The 18900-nt window shown below is 56.8% G+C and overlaps 1 protein-coding gene across 6 annotated transcripts in view; it reads left to right on the top strand.

Annotated features, from left to right (window-relative positions):
* Positions 1 to 18900, top strand: part of TCERG1L (transcription elongation regulator 1 like) — a 68906-nt gene that overhangs the window by 37494 nt on the left and 12512 nt on the right. For all 6 annotated transcript variants that reach the window (XR_006194363.1, XR_006194362.1, XM_042907881.1 and 3 more), the window contains exon 5: positions 10068 to 10203. Coding sequence is in view for 4 of the 6 variants with exons in the window: in XM_042907881.1 (XP_042763815.1) it covers positions 10068 to 10203 (136 nt within the window). In the remaining 2 variants the exon portion in view is untranslated. The remainder of the gene's footprint in view (positions 1 to 10067; positions 10204 to 18900) is intronic.

Genomic DNA, 18900 nt, shown 5'->3' with positions numbered 1-18900 from the left:
TTTCGTCTCTCTCTGCCCCTCCCCGACACGTGCTGTCTGTGTCTCAAAATAAATAAATAAACTTAAAAAAAAAAGAAAGAAAGAAAAGTTAGCTCATTTTCAAGTGGTTGGTTATTATTTTCATCAGATTCTTGGCTGACATCGGGCCTTGCTCCTTCTGTCTGCAGGGGCATCATTGTTCTCTTACTCCTGTACGTGGGGTTGCACGGTGACATTTTTCTGCAGCTCGAGTGAAACGAGAGGGTGCTGGGAAGATGGTCCAAGGCGGCATTCCTGGTCACCGGGCTCTGGAACACTCCGTCTCATTGTCGTGACATGGGGATGTGCCCCTGTGTTTGGAGCCTGTCCACGGTGCCCCCCACTTTCACCCTCCTTTCCCTTTCCTTGGTGTCTCTGTGTAATTCCGATAAGTTCACGCCAGTTTCTCTTTGTCCTTGTCCCGGGTTTTAACCTGAGGGACCCTTAGCTCGCAAGCCCGGCCACCATGCTGGCTTCTCTGAAGCCGGAGCCCCTCCAGGTCCAGCACCACCCCTCTGGGCAGCTGCTGCCCCGTGGCTGCCTCTCAGCCCCGGGGACACATCAGGCTCCCTGGGCCTCCGCCACCTCCCTGCTTCCTGGGGCCGTCACTGATACCCGAGGGCCCGCTGGTGCCCGGGGCCTGGCTGTGCCCGCCACAGTGAGAGTTCCCAGGGAAGCCTCCGCTCTACTTGTGAAGACGTCGTCTGCAGGCTGTCTTCCGCGGTCCTGATGGCCTGCTGTAGCATGAGGATTTGGGGACACTGAGAACTTCTCTGCCTTTGCTTTGTTTCACGTCAGGAGGTTTTCCTGTGGTTTAAAGCTTCAAATGTCCAAGAGTCTTGTGTCCCGAGCTGCGTGGGATTGGGCTGATGCGTTCCTTCTGGTGCTTCCCCAAAGTTCTGTCGTGACTGTTGCAATACAAGTGACACAGCAGCCTCCGTGGGCCCCGGCCCACGTCCCCCAAGCCGAGGACGCCCCCCACCCCCAGCAAGCCTGGGCGTGCTCAGGATTCAGAGGAGGAAACACCTGCTCGAGGGACAGTGAGGACCCATCCGCGGGCCCCCTGTGCTGCCATCGTGTGAGATCAGGTCCTGGGCGCTGAGGCCTTGTGCGTTCCCAGATGAGACCGCACAGGATCCGCTGAGGCGTTTGAGGACCCCCAGCTGCTGGGAATTTGTTCCGATTTCTCCAAGACAAGCACTGAAGCCAGGACAGCATGGCACCTCACGGAGCTGGGTCGTGAAGCGGGACTACACTCAGAACCTGCCCTTTTGACAACCAGACTGACCCATTTCTGGAGACAGGGGTCCGAGCTCTATGCAGCCCAGAATGGGGCCGTCTGCCATGAGCCAGAAAACAGCCTTCAGCCGCTGCTTTCCACGGAGGGGACCTTGGCCTTCGAGCGCAGAGATGGCCTTTAGGCTGACAAGTAAGTCTGCAGCTGGCACCCCTCGGTCCCTCCGAAGGCCGTGGCCAGCAGAGCGTCGCGTGGTAGGAGGTCCTGGCTGGTAACTGGCAAATCGTAACTGTGTGCACAGAAAGGGGACGGCTGAGTGGTCAGCCCGCCACGGAGGGGTTGGCCTCGGCAGAGCCGGGGTGCCTGTGCTGGTCCCCAGCCCACACCCCCCTGAAGGTGTCATCAGGGCCAGAAGGTGGGGCCGGGCGAGGAGACACACAGAGGTTTGCCAGGGGGTCCGCGGTCAGTCAGGCAGAGCAGGGCAGCGCTGAGAACCCGAGGTCCCGGGCCCGGCCTGGAGCCTGAGTCCTGCTCCTCCGGGCACACCTTGTGTCCCTATCAGCCTTGAGCCTCACCTCTGTGTGCAGGCAGGGACAGCCACATCCTTGTGCTCCCACGGCTCCTCACTCCATCCTGCCCGGGACCGGTGCCGAGGCCCCGCAGCCAGGATCCTGCCCGTGGCTGCCTTTCATCCGGGAGAGGCGCCCTGCTCGAGGCCGCTGCTGGATCCCGACCATCCGCATGTGAAGGGCATTGCTGGAAGAGCCGGCACCCCTGCACCCTCCCACCCCGTCAAGGGACCTGGAGCCCACCCTGATCGATGTGCCAGTCTTCTGACAGTGGCCAGGGGCACGCTACCACGCTCGGCGTCAGGGCTAAAGAGCAGAGAATACGCATCTTACAAAGTTCGCCTCATCTGAGGACTGTTTGTTACAACCACACAACATAATGTTTGAGGCCCCACAAGGCAGAGGTTCACAGAGACTTTGATTCCTGCAGAATTTCGTATTGTGTCTAACACCAGAGTTACAGGCTGGCAGTATTTTGATGATGAATTCCCAGCCTTCTTTGCCAGGAGAAAGAACAAGTTCTCCCCTTCTATTAAATCAAATAAAAGATGAGCATCATCCAGCCACATAGAGGACTGGATCCCAGCCTTCAGAGGGTTGGTGTGCATGGTCAGAGGCTGCCAGAGACAATGAAAGTGAAGAATCATCATTACTGTTACCACCACTATCACGTGGCACCATCCTCATCATAGCCATCACCACCATCATCACCACCACCATCACCACCACCATCACCACCATCATCATCATCACCATCACCGCCATCATCACCACCATCATCACCACCATCACCACCACCATCATCATCATCATCACCACCACCACCACCATCCTCATCACCACCATCATCACCGACATCACCACCATCATCATCATCACCATCACCACCATCATCACCACCATCATCACCACCACCACCACCACCATCATCACCACCATTACCACCACCACCATCATCACCACCACCATCACCACCAACATCACCACCATCATCATCACCATCATCATCATCATCACCACCACCATCATCATCACCACCACCATCACCATCATCATCACCACCATCACCATCATCATCACCACCATCACCATCATCATCACCACCATCACCATCATCATCACCACCATCACCACCACCACCATCACCATCATCATCACCACTATCAGCAGCAGCAGCAGCAGCAGCACTATGTATAGAGCAGCCATTGTGCTAACTACTTTTCAGGCATCATCTCAGTTTTCCCATCTGTAGAGTGAGGATGATAACCATGTCACCCTGTAGCACTGGGATTGAATGAAGTGATGTAGGCAAAGTAGGAGGATAAGGTTTACACACAGAATGTCAACAAATATCAGGTATTCATATTATTGCAGTTAATTCTTACGACAGATCTTAAGAGTCAAGTACTATTATAATTCCAATTTTACAGATGAAAAAAAAAGGAAAATGATGATGCTTGTCTGAAAATACACAGCATGTTTGGGTGAAAGTCCAAGTTCAAAGACAAGTCTGTTGAGGTCAAACTATTTGCCCAACAAATGCTCTGCCTCCTGTGTCATCCCTACAGTGTAGATCTGCCCTCCTCCTCTTTCTCTTCCTGTCCTTCCCCTTCCCCTTCTTCTCTTCTGTCTCCTCTTCCCCTCATCCATTCCTCCCCCTCCCCTCCCTCTCCCCTTCCTCCTCTTCCCCCTTTTCTTCTCCTTCTTCCTCTTCCCCTTCTCCTTCTTCTTCTCTGTTGTCTTCCCCTCCTCCTTCTCCTCTTCCTCCGTGTTCCTCCCCTTTTGAGGACAAGGACTATGAAGCTTGAAGAGGCTAATGAATATCCAGAAGACAGTTACCGTGAGCCATGGAGGGGTTCTAGTCTTGCCTGGGTCCTGAAGCGTTGCTCTCAGCCACTTTGCATGGCACAGAGCGGTGGATACCAAACCACAGGACATTTACAAAACAACCTTGTTTTATGAATTCCTTTGACAACTCTTCTCAGAGAGAACAGCCATGCATTCAGAAGGCTTACAAAAATGTGTTAATTACATCCGGACAAATTCGAGAGGAAACGCTCAGAAGGGCACCATTCTGTGGCTGTAAGAAAGACGTCTAAAGACCACAACACCTGTCCCCTTTAGGAAGTGAGACCTGAGGCTCTCCTGCATTTAACGTGTCTCCTAGGAAATCGCAGGGAACAAACTCAACCACAGAATCTAAGTCAACAGTTTAGCCACTGCCTTCTGGGCACCCAGCACGTGCCTAGGGCTGGAGAAGAAGACACCAGCAAGCCCTCATGCTGCATGCAGGGACGTGCCTGGCAGCCAGAGAGGCAGAGCTCCAGGTGGCTCCGACGAAAGCATCGTGTGTCCGGGCCACCTGCTGCAGGAACCCCACACCTGCAAGTGCAGAGGAGAGAGCGGCTCAGTCACTCAGGGTAAGGTGTGGCGTGCAGGCCAGGTGACCAGATGGAAACCAAGCCAGGCCTGTGAGCGGACAAGGGGCAGGAAGAGCAGGTGTCAAGATGAAGCCTCATGGCGAAGGCACAGAGGTGAGACAGCCATGAAGACAGGAGGCAGGTGGACCGATTGGCAGCCTGAGGAGCTGAGAAAGCACGTGGCTCTTCTGTGGTGAGGCCACCAAGAGGCTCGCAGGGGACACCTGCGTGGGCTGTGGGCAAACAGAGGCATGTCCTGGAGAAGCTGAGACCTCTCTGCACAAACCAACGTGAATGTTTTAGAAAAAAAGCCATGACCCAGGCGGTCTCCATCCCTGGGAGAGTGAGGTTGGTGCGGTGCTTCCTGGGTTGGGGGGCGTGTCGGGACCCCACTTCACACACAGGGAGACCTCGGGCCCCCGATTTCCAGCCCGTTGCTTCTCGCGTTGACAAAACCTGGACCGTCCTGGAGGGTGTGGCACTTTCCTGCCCGGTGAGGATGGACCTAGTTATGGGTTTAATCGTGTCCCCCGCCCCATTCATACGTTGGAGTCCTAGCCCCAGAACCTCAGAATGGGGCCTTATTTGGAAACAGGGTCGTTGCAGAGGTAATTAGTTAGGATGAGGTCATTAAAGTGGGCCCTAATCAAATGAGTGGTGTCCTTAAAAAAGGGGGCCATTTGGACATGAATGCCCATGGGGGAACGCCATGGGACCACGAGGGCAGAGACCTGGTGGATGCCTCTACGGGCCAGGGGACACCAGGTATAGCTGGTGAGCCACCAAGCCAGGAGGGACTGGGGACAGAGTCTCTCGACCTCTGAAAGGCACCCATCGGTGATCCTGGCCGAGTGCTGCATGGTTGGGGGGGGTCTGCCATGAATGACCCAGGAGCCCAGGAGCCATGCGGCCTGCCCTGGCCACTGGGGGCGACACAGCAGGCCCTCAGGCACACCTGCTGACAGAATAAAAAAACCCAAAAACCTGTGCCTGCCTTCTGAGGGTGATTCTCTGAGAGTCACCTGGTGTCCCACACTCGAGTCTGATCGTAACTACCCCCAGTCGGCACAGACCCCGCAGGTGACGTCCAAACAAAACTGCCTCCACTCCACACACCAGCAGACGGGGGGTCTCCAGCCTGTCCCCACTTCTGTCTGACTTGGCTGTAAATCCGGGGGTTCTCATAACCTCCCTTCAGGTTTGATGACTTGCTAGAATGGTTCACAGAGCTCGGGAGAGCACTGTACTTCAGGTTGTGGTTTTATCATAAAGGGCACAACCCAGGAACAGCCAAATGGTGGAGATGCATAGGGTGAGTTCTGGAAGGGTCCTGGGCCTCTGTCCCTGTGGATTTGGGGTGCGCCTCCTTCCTGGGACACCGGCCCCCCAGCCAGGAGGCTCCTCCAAAGCCACTGGTGTTAGTATACAGGCAGGACGGATTGAATCACTGGCCATGTGACCGAACTCGACTTCCAGCCCCCTCCCTCCCTGAGGGTTCCAGCCCTCTTTTCACGTGCTGCTGTTTCCAGTGGGCCTGGCCCTCCCTTGAACCTGTCTGAGGGCACACCCCGAGTCACTGTGTCTCTTAACCTCAGGGGTGGCCAAAACGAGCTCCTTAACAAGGACACCCCAGTCACTCAGGAAATTCACAAAGAAAGCAAGGACAAAGACCAGACACAGTCTTTATTACCTGATGGAACCACCCCTGTCAGCTCATCGCCCGGCCAGCCGGCCCTCGGCAGAGTGTGGCACCAAGTGGTCACCGGTTGCAGACGATGGTGGTAAAGCAGAAACGCCATCCAAGCTGCCCTCCCCCTGGGAAGCGGACCCAAGGACAAGGAGGGAGAGAGAGGTGGTTTAAATGAAACCAAGGTCACTTGAGACGGGCCACCGGCACCTCGGAGAGCACCGCAGGCTGGCCGTCTCATGCAGGGACCCCAGTGGTGGCCGTGGCACGTGCAGACACAGTGCTGCCAGGACGCTGCTCCCGCCGTGGCCGCCCCCCTGCCCATCGCCCACCTGGGAGAACGCAGGGTCGCCGCGGGGCGGGGCCGGTGGGTCCCTCCAGAGGCCACTGCCCTGGGCACTTCCTGCTGCACGTTTTATGACCATCTGGATGAAGATGTGGGAAGCCTCTTACCAAATTTATAGTCAAAACCAGGAGGCAGAGCTAATCTATGGAAGAATCCAGGTGCTGGACTATTTCACCAGGACTAAGCGAGCAGGATCCCATTTGCATCACAGAATGGAGGTGCTTCGAGGCGTGTCAAGATCGTCTCGTCCAAACCACCTGGTTTTACCAAAACAAGGTCCAGAGAACTTCCATAACTTGCCTAAGAGTTTGCAACAAGCAGTCCCCACGGAGGCTCAGAAGCACGTTGAATTCTGCACATCCACGTGTGGCTTCTTCTCCAGAACCAGGCTTCGGCCTTCACCTCCCTCCCGCTCCGGTACTGCCGTCGGGGCAGCGTTATGGTGAATGCCTTCTATTTGTGCACAGCCTCTCGCGTGATAGTGTTAGAAGGGGGAGGGGAGGGGAGAGGGGAGGGGGGCGGGTGCTCGTGGGGTTCACAGGTTATCTCACGAATCCTTACAGCTCGGTGAGGTGAGCACTGTCATCGCCCCACATGAGGACCCTGAGGTGTGCGGACCTTAGTCCGTCAGTGCAAACCGAGGTTTGGCCTTTGATGCGTCCAGCCCCTCGTGAGCTTCCCCGTGGGGTGGCAGGATGATGGCACACTGGCGAATGGACACTGGGGTCAACAGCGGGTGCCTCAGACGTGCTGAGCACCATGCCCCCCAGCGCGCACCTGCTACGGAGACGGTGCCGTCTCTGGGCCTCTTCCCCTCCTCTCCTGGAGAGAGGCGCGTCTGCGAGTCCGAGGTGGCCTCTGGGCACACGGCAGATGTGCAAAGTCCCGCGGCCTGAGCTCCCTCAGCCTCAGATGAGCTCATTAAAGGTTGTCATCCACAAAAAGGAAACAGTGACCAGACGTGCCGCGTCTAGAATCTGGTTGCACAGAGCATGCGTCTGGTGAGTTTTACCAAATAGCCTGCTGCCCTGTGCACACGGGCGAGGTCGGCAAACCCTGTCGCTACAGACTCAGCGGCCGGGTGGACGCCACGTGTGCTCACGTACGCAGGCCATTAGCGGTTCAGCTGGACAAGCTCAGTAGCAGTCAGAGGGCAGGGGGAGCCGGGAGCCAGGGAGCTGCCCCGCAGAGTGAAGGGACCCCAGCACCGCGGCCCAGACTTGGGGACCCCTGCTCTGGGGGAAAGGCTGGGCAGGACCAGGCCCTTCTCAACCTATGCACTTGACCTGGAAGATTTCCCAAAGCAGGGTGTCGACCTGGCGAGGGGTCTGCCATGCGGCAAAACTCTTTCCGGATGAGAGGCCTTTCCCACCCACCCGGCCAGCACGACCCGTGGGCACCAGTTACCGTGTCCTTGGGGTTTCTGCCTCTCGTCCCTGGTGATTTGGCCTGAAGCTAGTTGTATCCCAAGTACTAGAATTTGCTTTTTGGTAAAGGTACAACACTCATTCAGCCATGAGACTACTAAAAATATATTTAGCAAGTTTGCATTACTTTTGACCAATTCTAATTGAACCCATAGCTTCACAATATGGAAGGCACCCAGCACCTCTGAACAAAGTATTGTGTTGAATGAGCAGTAAAATGTGATCATTGCTGGGCTTACAACGTTCCTATTAATCTTATTTCAAGTTACAATACATGTCTTGTTTCCACACTTCTATTTTTAACTAATGAAAATTTATTACAAAGAACTCCTAATTATACCCTTTGGATTATGATACAATTGCAAACCCACTGGTAATTTTCTTTTTCTTGAAATTCCACATAATCACATAAGCAGCAAAGAATGTAAGTTCTCCTGAAATCGTTGGTCTATAAATAAGAATCCCTAATGGGCTGAGCCAATGTTTTTTCTTTTTTTTCCCTTCGCACATTTTGTATTAGGTTGGATTAAGCCGTAGCGCAACCCTGGTGAGTGTTAGACATAGAACGTTGTATATTCTCGGCACATCCTGAAGCCGGTAACTAACAGATTTCCGCGGTATCTTGGATAGACAGTGATGGAAAAAGCAGGTGTCAGGAGGCAGGGACCACCTTGGTCCCGGCCACTAAGTGATGGTATGACCTTCAGTGGGCCTGCCCCCTTCCTCCCCAAATGCGTGGATGGTGGAGATTTGCCGGACAAGCCCTCACGGGCATCTGTCCTGTGCGATGCGGGGCATTTAGCAGCGCGTCCGGCCTCTACATCTCCAGGTGCCAGCAGCGCCTCCCTGGCGGTGATAACCACCAATGTCTCCAGGCACCGCTGGGTGTCCCCCAGGAGCGCAGTCCCCCTGGGGGGGGCACCGTGCCACACCTGTGTCAGGAAGCCCCTCCCTGTATCTGGCGTAAGTGACTCTCGCTGACTAACTCCCAGGGTAAGGCTGGGTTTGCGAAGAAGCAGGGACGTGCCGTGCTCTTGAGGGGCACATCCTCTGCTCTGACGTCTCCATGTAGGTGCTGGCGGGCCCGCAGGAGGTGCTGAGTCCAGGCGCTTCCCAGGTGACTTCTCTTTACAGTTGCTGGTCTAACCTGACCAAAGCGCATCAGAAGTGCAGGTTCTCTGAACCAGGGGGTCTCGGGACACAATGGATTTGCACCCGTCCTTGCGGGAGTCACTGGCCGTGGGACCTGACTGTGGGGAAGCGTGGGGCAGGGTGGGCCAGAAGGAGGCCCAGCAGAGGGTTCCGTGGGGTCAGAGCGCGTGGCTCGCCAGGCCGGGGCAGGGGGAGAACATGCCTCAGGGCAGAGCCCAGGCTGTGAGGCAGGGCAGGCGCGGCGGCTGGACGGGCTTGCTCCCGTGCGGGCCAGGTCCGGGGTGAGAGGGGCATCGCGAGAGAGCCATGTCTGCGGTTCCCTGAACATCTTGCAGCAACGAATGCCCAGGTGTTTGGGAAGCAGGTTCCCAAATGCTGCTGGAATGAGTTGTGGACCCGAGAGCACCATCGAGCGGCCGGGTATGTAACAGAAGGCAGGTGCCAGGTTGGTGCTTCACGAGAGTGGGCTCTTTCCTTCCTGTCGGCCGCCAGCCTGGTAAAGGTGGCTTGTTGGATCCCCTGGTGCCCGCCGGGCCCTGGCTTGTGCCCGCTCCCGACGCTGCCCGCTGCGTCTGGGTGGTGGCTGTGGGCCGGGGGGAACCGGAGGGAGGGAACAGCTCCAGGGCTTGCGGGTCCCACTCTGCACCGATCCCTGCGCAGACTGCCTGGGGTGGGGGTCGAGTTCCCCCTGTTGTCACTGAAATCTCCCTGTCGGGCTAGACCCCGGGACGGCGTTTTCTGTACCCAGAGTGTCGATGGATTGGTCTCCGGTAATTGTCTTCCTGCATTTGTCCAAAAGGAAGGTCTTCCCTGAAACGAAACAAACCCAAACAACAGGAACAGAGCCGGGTGTGGGCTCCCGTGGTTTGTCAGATGGAAAGGCTTCTTCACCTCCTCTGACGGCCGGGTCTAGGCAGTGAAACGGTGACTCTGGGCTTCCTCCCACCTCGTGGGCCCTCGCACTCACCCACTGCTGCCTTCGCTCCCTGCCGGCGCCCCTGGGGTCAGGGTCTCAGCCTCAGCTCTGCCCGAAACACAACAAAGCAGTCTTCGCCCCAGAGCAAAAATCGCCACCTTTGCTGGGCTGCCTGCACCAGGCTTTGAAAGGTTCTCAGAGCGTCTGCTTCTTAAAGAGTTTCCTGGGGGACTTTTAGGGGTTGCAGGTGGGTCTCCAAGGGCACGGCTAACTGTCTGTGTCTCGTGCCCTAAAGGACAGAAGGCCACGCGAGTCCCGGGCCAGAGGAGGCAGAAGGAGCGGACAAGGACACCAAGACTCCGCCTCCCCAGATCCTGCTGCCGCTGGAGGAGAGGGTGACCCACTTCCGAGATATGCTCCTGGAGCGAGGGGTAAGGAACCGCTTCGGAGACGTGCTCCTGGAGCGAGGGGGCGGGTCCCGAATGCAGATCACGGCTCCCCTCGGAAGCCAGTCGCCGAGCGATCACCCCCGCAGCCCGAGGGACGCTTTTCCTCCCGCACTGAGTGCAGCGAATCGGGCTGAGTGAAATTCAGGTGCCAAAAGACTTGAGGCGGAAGTGACATGAAAAGGGGCCCCTGCTTCTGGTCTTGAGGTCTGTGGTTGTCGCCCGGCCCCCTCCCCCCCTGCTCATGCCGGCCCCGGAGAGGCGGATGGGGGACGGGCACTGGCGTTGTGTACAGACAGCACCTGTGTTGATAAGCTTCCTGCTGGAGCCCGGCCAGGTCTCGGGTCCGTGCCCCCCAGAGGGGCGTCCCCTGTTCTAACTTGGACAAGCCAGGACTGTCACACCTGTGGATCCGTTCAACTATTTTTAGTAAAATGAGGATGTCTTCATTATAGTTGGCTTGTGAACCTTGTTTTGAATTTAAGAGAGAAACATTTTAGAACCAGATCTCCTTCCAATGACTTTTATTTCCAGCTTTGGCTCTTGGGTATAAAATGAGTCAGCTCTAATAGCCCAGTTGGACTTCTTCACAAAATGAGGCTGAACGCGGTACCAGGGGCCCTGTGCGGTGGTGACGATCACGGACACTCTGGTGGCCTTGGGAGGCCTGGCAGAGGGAGCAGATTCCCTCCCTGGTCGATAGCTGTCCCCAGGCCGCCTCCTGGGCCGGCCCCTCCCAACAGCAGGTGCCACGGGCCCTGAGGCCGGGTGTCGGGAGACCCCACCTCCCCCGGAGCGGGAGGTCGAGCGGGGCTCCCCAGAGTGAGGCTGGCAGGAGGCCCTGGCGATGCAGGGCGACTGGGGCGTGTCAGCTTTAAGTGTTACAGGTAGGACGGAGGTGGCCCACAGCGGGGGCCTCTCTTCCTTCGCACCATGGGCTTTAACGTCTGCATCACTTCATCGGTCTTGTCATTCACTTACAAATGAAATACAGCCCTTGGCCGTGAGGGCCTGGAGGGAGAAGTCGCCTCATGAAGTCAAAACTGCGGTGGGGTGTGCGAAGCCCAAACTGGCACGGATGCGAGGGGACACGGCCGTGCCGGGAGGGGGGCCGGGGGCACAGGCCCGTGGGGGCCGGCCTGTGTGCGCTGATGACGACGGGTTACTTGAACAGACGCGATGTTCGAACCTGCAGGTGTTGGGCTGAAATTTTATCTTCAAAAGGACGTCAGTTCCTGCCTCCCCCCGCAAACAATTTTTTCAAGACGTTGAGACCCTTTGGGGAACAAATCCTGCCGTGTGCAATGGCCCGGGGAGCAGTGGGCCCCCTGCTCCCGCCCGGGCGGCTGCGTATCTCCGACGGGACAGGGAGAGACCCGCTGAGCCGGGACGGCCCTCACTGGGGCCTCGCTCTGCTCTCGGCCTCGTCCTGCACTCTGCTCAGCTGGGCCCGCTGGGGACGCGGGCCTGCGGGCTGCTTCCCCTTCCTCCCGGGGGGTCCCGGATGCTGCCAACAGCGTGTTTATGCCGTCACCGCCACCCCTGGGGCTGCTCAGGTTGTGACGGTCCGGCTGGCCTCATGGCCCAGTGTCACCACCGACCACCACCCTGTCCTGTCTCTCCCATGACCTGCCCGCCTTCCACTCTCGCCTCAGGTCCCCTGCCCTGCCGCCCGTCCCCTGGCTAACACAGGATGCCACGTGACTCCTGTGTCCCTTCCACATTGTCCAAGCTGCCGTGAGAGGCCTCAGCTCCTGCAGGGTCGGGACCGCCTGATGCTCCCTTGGGTCCCCAGGGCCTGGTGTGCAGCAGGTGCTCAACGACCTCCCGAGATTCCCTCAGTGTCCACGTGGACGCCATCGGGGACTGGGCCGTGGTGTCGCCGCACGTGCCGACCCGCCGGTCCCGGAGCCCGCCCGCCGAGCCCATGACGAAGGGGCTTGTCTCCGAAGCACCTGTCATTCCCCGTTCTGTTCTCCCCACTCGCGTGGCCACCAGGCGTCTGCGGGACAGGTCTCGGCATCACTCGGGAGAAGTGATAAAACATACTCCTCCCCTGACAGAATCGCCAGGATGGGCTGCTTCTGCTCTGGAGAAGCCATAGGCGTGGACACTCCTGAGGCTTGTCTCCAGTCTCATTAGGCGTCGATCAACACGCGGGTGGCTGTCTGCCCTTGTCACACACAGAAATACGTGTAATTCTCAGTGTCTGGATCGACCTGGCCAGTCTGTTCCAGTTGACCCAGCCAGCAGGAGACGTGACCCCTCTTCCCTGAGACGTGATGGCATTAGGAGCCTTGGAGAAATGGAGGCAGGAATGTATTTGATCTCGTCTGCACGTCCCCCTCTTTGTTTGGGAAGCCAACCAGCCCGGCCTCACCAGCACAGCCTCAGACCGACCCCCGGGAGAGCCCAGGGCTGCCTGAGACACCTACCTGTGTTTGCTAAGCCCGCCGGCAAGCCAGGGCTGTGCGGTTTCTTGAATTTATCCCAACGGCTGTGGTCGAGCAGCTTTACTAATGAGATTTTCACTACGCTCTTGCCTCACCGAGGTGGGTGATTCCTTTCGGCCTTTGATTCGTAGATTCTTCTGCGTGAGCACCTTGTGTAGGTCGTGTAGATGCGAATCAGCAAAACGACACAGAAATGCCAAGTACCCACCCGGAGTTCTGAGTTTTCCCTGGAAAGAAGAGACCTGGGCGAAGCCTGAACCCCTGTCTTAGGAGGATTTTGCAAGAATCCCACACGCAGCTCATGAATAGAAAAGATTAACCTGAATTTACTGCTGATGTCATAAAGCAATGCCACCATTTATGGCTTTTTGACTTTATAAAATATGCCAGCATATTTTATAAGTTACTCAGTGCTCAAGAGAATTTGATAGCTAAGCCCATAAGATTTCCTGTTGCTTGAAAATGAGGCACAGAAAGGTCACTCTTTTCATGGACTGAGTGATTAATAATGTTTTTTATTGCATTTGTACAATGCTTCAGTCCAGAAATGCATGTACTTACGGAACGATGGAGCCAGGTCCTGTGGGTTTCTCGTAGTTTAACAAGGGCATGTTTGGGGTTTTTCCGTGGGGATCACGGATTGGGGAAGGGCCTGTGGCTTTGCGTGTTTGTAATATGTATCTGACGGCTCAAGGAAGGTTTTATTTTTGTTTTGCTTTACTGTATAAACCACAGTAGAGCCTTAAAAAAAAAAAGAAAAAAAAACTTCAGCCTGTGAAGGGGCAGGTCTCGTCGAACAGCAGATTATTAATGTGATCCCTCCTATTCAGGCAAATGTATTAGAAACATTTTATTGAGAACATCTTCCTCCTGCAAAGTATCCCTTAGAAGTGGGTACGGCTGGGGCACCTAGCCATTAGGACGCTGGGGTTACGTATCCGACTTCGGCTCGGGTCATGATCTCACAGCTGGTGAGTTCGAGCCCTGCATCGGGCTCCGTGTCGACAGCTGGGAGCCTGGAGCCTGCTTCAGGTGAATTTGATGAATAAACATTAAAAAAAAAAAAGAAGTACGGCTTTCCAAGGGCCTTTGGAGAGTCCCAGATCCTACCTTAGGGACTCCACGGCCCAGACCTGCTGTGCTCTCTGGGGTCCCTGTGTGGGTGACCCTCGGCCAGCTTCCCAGCGGTGAGTGGCCTCGGGGAGACTGGCTGGCATGGTGGCTGACTGTGCAGCTGAGCTCCGTGGAGTTGGGATCTGAGTCACAGACCACACATTCACACCCACCGGCCATACGGGTCTCTCTCTGCACTGGGCTGGCCGTCCACCATGATGCTGTCGTACAAGGTTGCCGTAAAGTAACAGTACTGGGTGCCTTCTGGCTAACAGGGCGGCGGGGGAGGCCTTCTCCCGGCAGCAGGAAGCGCCACCTCGCTTCCCTCCCCGTGAGCCGTGTCTGGCGCCCCTGCTCTCAGACACGCACATGGCGTTGCCTCCGGACGCACGCGGGAGGGCTCCGTCATCCTCATGACCAGCGGCCGACGTAGGCGAGACGGCCCTGGAGGCGAGGCGTCTCAGGTACCTGTGTGAGTCCCAGCCTGGACACCTGCGGTGTCTGCTCCTCGTGGACCTATGGCAAGTCCGCGGACCCCGCGGGGCACACGTCACACCGGTAACAACACACAGTCCTGCCGCACAGTGACGTGTGCATGGAAAGAAAATTTGCAAAAAAGAATATCTAATAATTCACCCCAAGTCCTGTCTGTCCTAAGAGATCATTATTTTCATTCAGATACATTTCTTCCCAGTCTTTTGTTTCTAAAACTAGATTTAAAAATATCAATAATAAGTATTTTTGTCTTAGAACATAACCAGGATTGAACTGTAGTTGAACATGGTTCAACCAAACATTCTAATGTAGTTGATTTTATGAGGTTAACCTACTTATAAATTTGTGTACTGTTTTTCCTTTTTAAGCATTAAAATTAAAAAAAAAAAAAATTTTAACGTTTATTCATTTTTGAGAGACAGAGAGAGACAGAGCATGAGCAGGGAAGGGGCAGAGAGAGAGGGAGACACAGAATCCGAAGCAGGATCCAGGCTCTGAGCGGTCAGCACAGAGCCCGACGTGGGGCTCGAACTCACAAAACGTGAGATCATGACCTGAGCCGAAGTCGGACACTCAACCGACTGAGCCACCCAGGTGCCCCAAGCATTAAAAAATTTTTAAATGTTTATTTATTTTTGACATAGAGAGAGAGACAGAGAGAGACAGAGCATGAGCGGGGAGGGGCAGAGAGACAGAGGGAAACACAGAATCCGAAGCAGTTTCCAGGCCCTGAGCTGTCAGCACAGAGCCCGACGTGGGGCTCGAACTCACGGACCATGTGTGCGATCATGACCTGAGCCGAAGTCAGATGCTTAACCAACTGAGCCACCCAGGCACCCCTTTCCAGCATTTTTAAAAAGCATTCATATAATCCTTTGGAAAACACTTGGATGAGGTCATAATATTCAATTCGTTGTCAATTCAGAAATCCTGCATTTTCATTCATTTCTTATATTCTCCAAATTTGCTGTTTCAAATAATACTCTGATGATCATATGGACGTGTGTACTTTGTGTGCGGAATTATTTCCTACGGGCTACAAACATGTGGTCGATAAACTGAATTGCTCTGGGAAGAGTAGTTCGGTGGCCACGTCTGAGAGTTCCTGACATGGCGTTTCCCAGCAGCACTGAATAGTAAGAAACGTAAATACCATTTTTTGAATACTAAAGCTCTTTGCCTGGGGTTTATGTCTTGCCTCGCTCCTGTGCTGTGGTTCCTCTTTCCTGGACTGATGGCCGTGGCCTTTGGCAATCCGGATCTTCAGATACCGTGTGGTTAGCGATGAGACCCTGTTCTAATCATGAAGATGCCCTTGGGGAGGGAGGCGGACCACCCCTCTCACTGCCGCAGCAGGATTCCGCCCGTCGCTAAGGTGAAAACAACCCGCAAACGTAAATCACATCGGCGTAGGATGTTGTGCAACGATGGCACAAAATTCTGTTTATCTGTCAAAACAGAAGAATGAAGCTGCAGTTGCTAAAGCCCCATGAGCACTGGGAGGTGAGGGCGGGAGTCGAAGTGCCCAGAGTTCAGGGGAAGCGGGCAGACCCCTTGCTCACCTCTGGACCCACCTGTAGCTCATCTGGCTCCCCTGGGCTCGTGTGGACCGCTCCCATGTCTAGGTTTAGAGATTGGACATGTCCGTGGATGGTTTTCAACCAGGAGGTAATCCCCATGTCTCCATCCTACGCGGGACAAATCTCAGGCAGCCGTGGGCCTGTTCCACGGGAGTCTTCCGAGGTTGCCGGTGGCCCGCCGTGGTCACCTGCTCATTTGTGCAGCGTCCTTGGCTTTTCTCCTCCCAGCATGCCTGCGGCTGCCCCCCAAACACACCGCCTGCACCTAGGCCTCATCCCGGCGGCCTACAGGGAAGCCCGTGCCTCCCCACCAAGGACGAGCCGAGCCGGGAGCACGCCTGTCCTTCTGGCCTCTCACGCTGCCTTTAATTGTCAGGAGCTCCAGAAGACACAGCCATGCGTTCCAGGAAATTGGGTAAAGAGGGTAATGGTATCGCTAATTACAGCGAACACTGTATTCGGTATCAGCCTGAGCCTGTGGGACGCAGCGGGAGAGGAGGGAAGAGGGAGGACGGGAACAAGGGTGGAGGGCAGCTATGCAAATTCTCGGAACCAGAACTCGTTCGCATAGACCTGGTGCCACCCGGGTTTGTGGGAGATGGCTGGTGGGGGGGGGGGGGGGGCGGCACTGCGGTGCTCAGGAGGAACCGGTCCTGGGAGGGGAGCCGTGGGCGGACTGGGTGGGGAGCTGAGCTGGGGCTGGGGGCTCCTGAGTGGCGTGGACAGACTGGCAGGCACACCCCACGCAGACACAGACTAAACAAGGGGCCGCGTCTCCAGCCTCTGGTCCTGGAGGCAGAGGTCAGTGGGCTCAGGCCAGAGGGAGGTTCTTGACCCTTCTCCGGGGGCCACTGGGCCTCTGGTGTGGCTAGGCAAACATTATGTCCACCTGCACCCAGTGGTCTTGGGGTGGCTGGGAGACCCCTGCACCTGCTCCCCGCCTCCCTCCATCTGGTGACAGATACCTTTTGCTGCCCCGATGGATACTTTGGGGAACTTGCCTGAGCCCAGGGGACCAGTGATGGCGGAGTGTGGGGCCCTGCCAGGGGCCAGGGAGCACGGTGGGTCCCCGGGGCCCAGCCCAGCCCACTGCTTAGCAGCTGCGAGAATAGGCCGTCACCTCACACGCCTGTGAGGGGTCTCGCTCTCCTGTTTCTCTTTTCTTTGGTTTTTCACATGACATAAGGAGACGTCATACAGGAGCCTCGCTCACCTCTCTGCACCAAGACACCGTGTGCAGGCAGAAGCCTAAGACAAGAGCCGACTGGCCAGGCAGGTGCGGCCCGTGTCTCAGAGGCCAGTGTCCTTGTCACAGAACTGGGAGGTGCTTGTGACAGATGCCCTTCTGCGGGGCGTGGAGGCCGTGAAAACCAGAGGGAAAAGCCACCCTGCGGATGGACCGTCCACCCTCCAGGCTCCGTATCACATTTACGAACGCAGAGGAAGGAAAGAGTAAACACGACGTGTTTGAGAATCAAATTTGGGCAAAACCGTTGGCTTCTGAAATAAGTGCATTTTGTGTTTGAGATGGAAATTGCCCCCGAGACCCTGAGACCACCCAGCTCCGTGTTCCTGAGCCCAGCCAACAGCCAGGGCACCCCGACAGAGCCCTCAGGAGGTGACAGGACGGTGCGGGGGGGCGGTGCAGTGGACGGACAGGCGACTCAGTCACACCACTTGTCCACAGGCTCATCGTCTGCCCCACAGGGCATGAGAGGGGAGCCCCGGTGGCCCTGCCACCCCCCAGTGTGCCCCGGAACACGCCGTCCTGCCAACTGACCCTCAAGTTCAGGGCCGGGCACGAGCCATCCGTTTCCAGCCTTCCTTCATTTTCTCTGGTCCTTAGGGTCCCTGGTCTTGTGTGTGATCCAGTGAGTGACAAGTTCGTGAAATGGCCTTTGGCTTTGAAGATAAAGGCAGCATCTGCCTGCTTCCTTCGCGGTGTCCTGCCTGCGGGGGCCTTTCTGGTTGTGACGGCCTCCCGGGAGGCTCTTGCTGGCATATCACCTGGCGTTCCGGCCGGAACGCAATGCGAGACCATTTTCCTCCGGTTTCAGAGGCTTTGGTGACGCTGGGGCTGAGGTCAGAAACAGTCTCATCGGCGATTTTTCTTCCTCGTGCACAAGACCTTGGTCACCTTCAGGGGGCTTCTGATAGAGGGTGGGTCTCGCCTGTGCCCAGCAGGTGGAGGGGGCCGAGGAGGTCCCTCGCTCAGGGAAGATGGGCCCTGCACGGGAGCAGCTCAGGGCTTGGCTGGCCAAGAAGCCGCCACGGGGGCCCTGGCTGAACGAATGGCTGGCCAGTCAGATCTCAAGAAACGGAGCCCTCGGGAGGGTGGGTGCTGGGGTCCAGGGAAAAAAGCGCTGGAGGACGGAGAGCAGTTTGGGGACCAGACCACCGTCTCCAAGCACTGCAGTGACCAGCCTCCATTTGCAGCTGCTTCCTGCAAAACCCTCGGGGGTTTTCCCAGCGAGGTTGTCTTCGCGGGGAGCACACTGACAGCGGCTGGAAGAGGGCCCAGCTCCTGCGGCCATGGTGCCAGCGTCTCCCCTGCGTCTCATCCTCCTCCCCCTGCCGCTCCCAGCAGCGACGTCTGTGGGTGCAGATGTGCCACACAGGGACACCCCCGCCCAGCCAGCCATGTGGCACCTCTGGTCCCCGCCCGGAGGTCAAGGCCTGTCCGCAGTTCTGTCTTACAGCTGCGTCTGCCAGGAGTGTCCTCAGCAGCATAGACGCCAGGGAACCAACAGCAAGTCAGGACCTAGAGACGACGGGGAGGGCGTGTGCCCGAGGAACGCCAGGAGCAGGAGGCTGTGCGGGAAGAAGGCAGGGCCGTGACCCAGCACTCAGTGACCCGTCCAGCACGTGCCCACGACGCTGGCCGGCGACGACACCCCAGCGTGGATGAAATAGAGAACGTGCGCGGGGCTCAGGAGAGGCTGGCGGCAGAGTCTCCTGGTGGCCGGCACACCCAGGCGCTCAGACGTGCCTGGATCACAGTTGCCGATGGTCGGGAGCTGATCGCGGATCACGGAACACGG

The sequence above is a fragment of the Panthera leo genome, chromosome D2 (assembly GCF_018350215.1).
Source record: "Panthera leo isolate Ple1 chromosome D2, P.leo_Ple1_pat1.1, whole genome shotgun sequence".
Lineage (NCBI taxonomy): Eukaryota > Metazoa > Chordata > Mammalia > Carnivora > Felidae > Panthera > Panthera leo.
The sequence above is the reverse complement of the archived record's forward strand: the minus strand, read 5'-3'. Positions and strand labels throughout refer to the sequence as shown.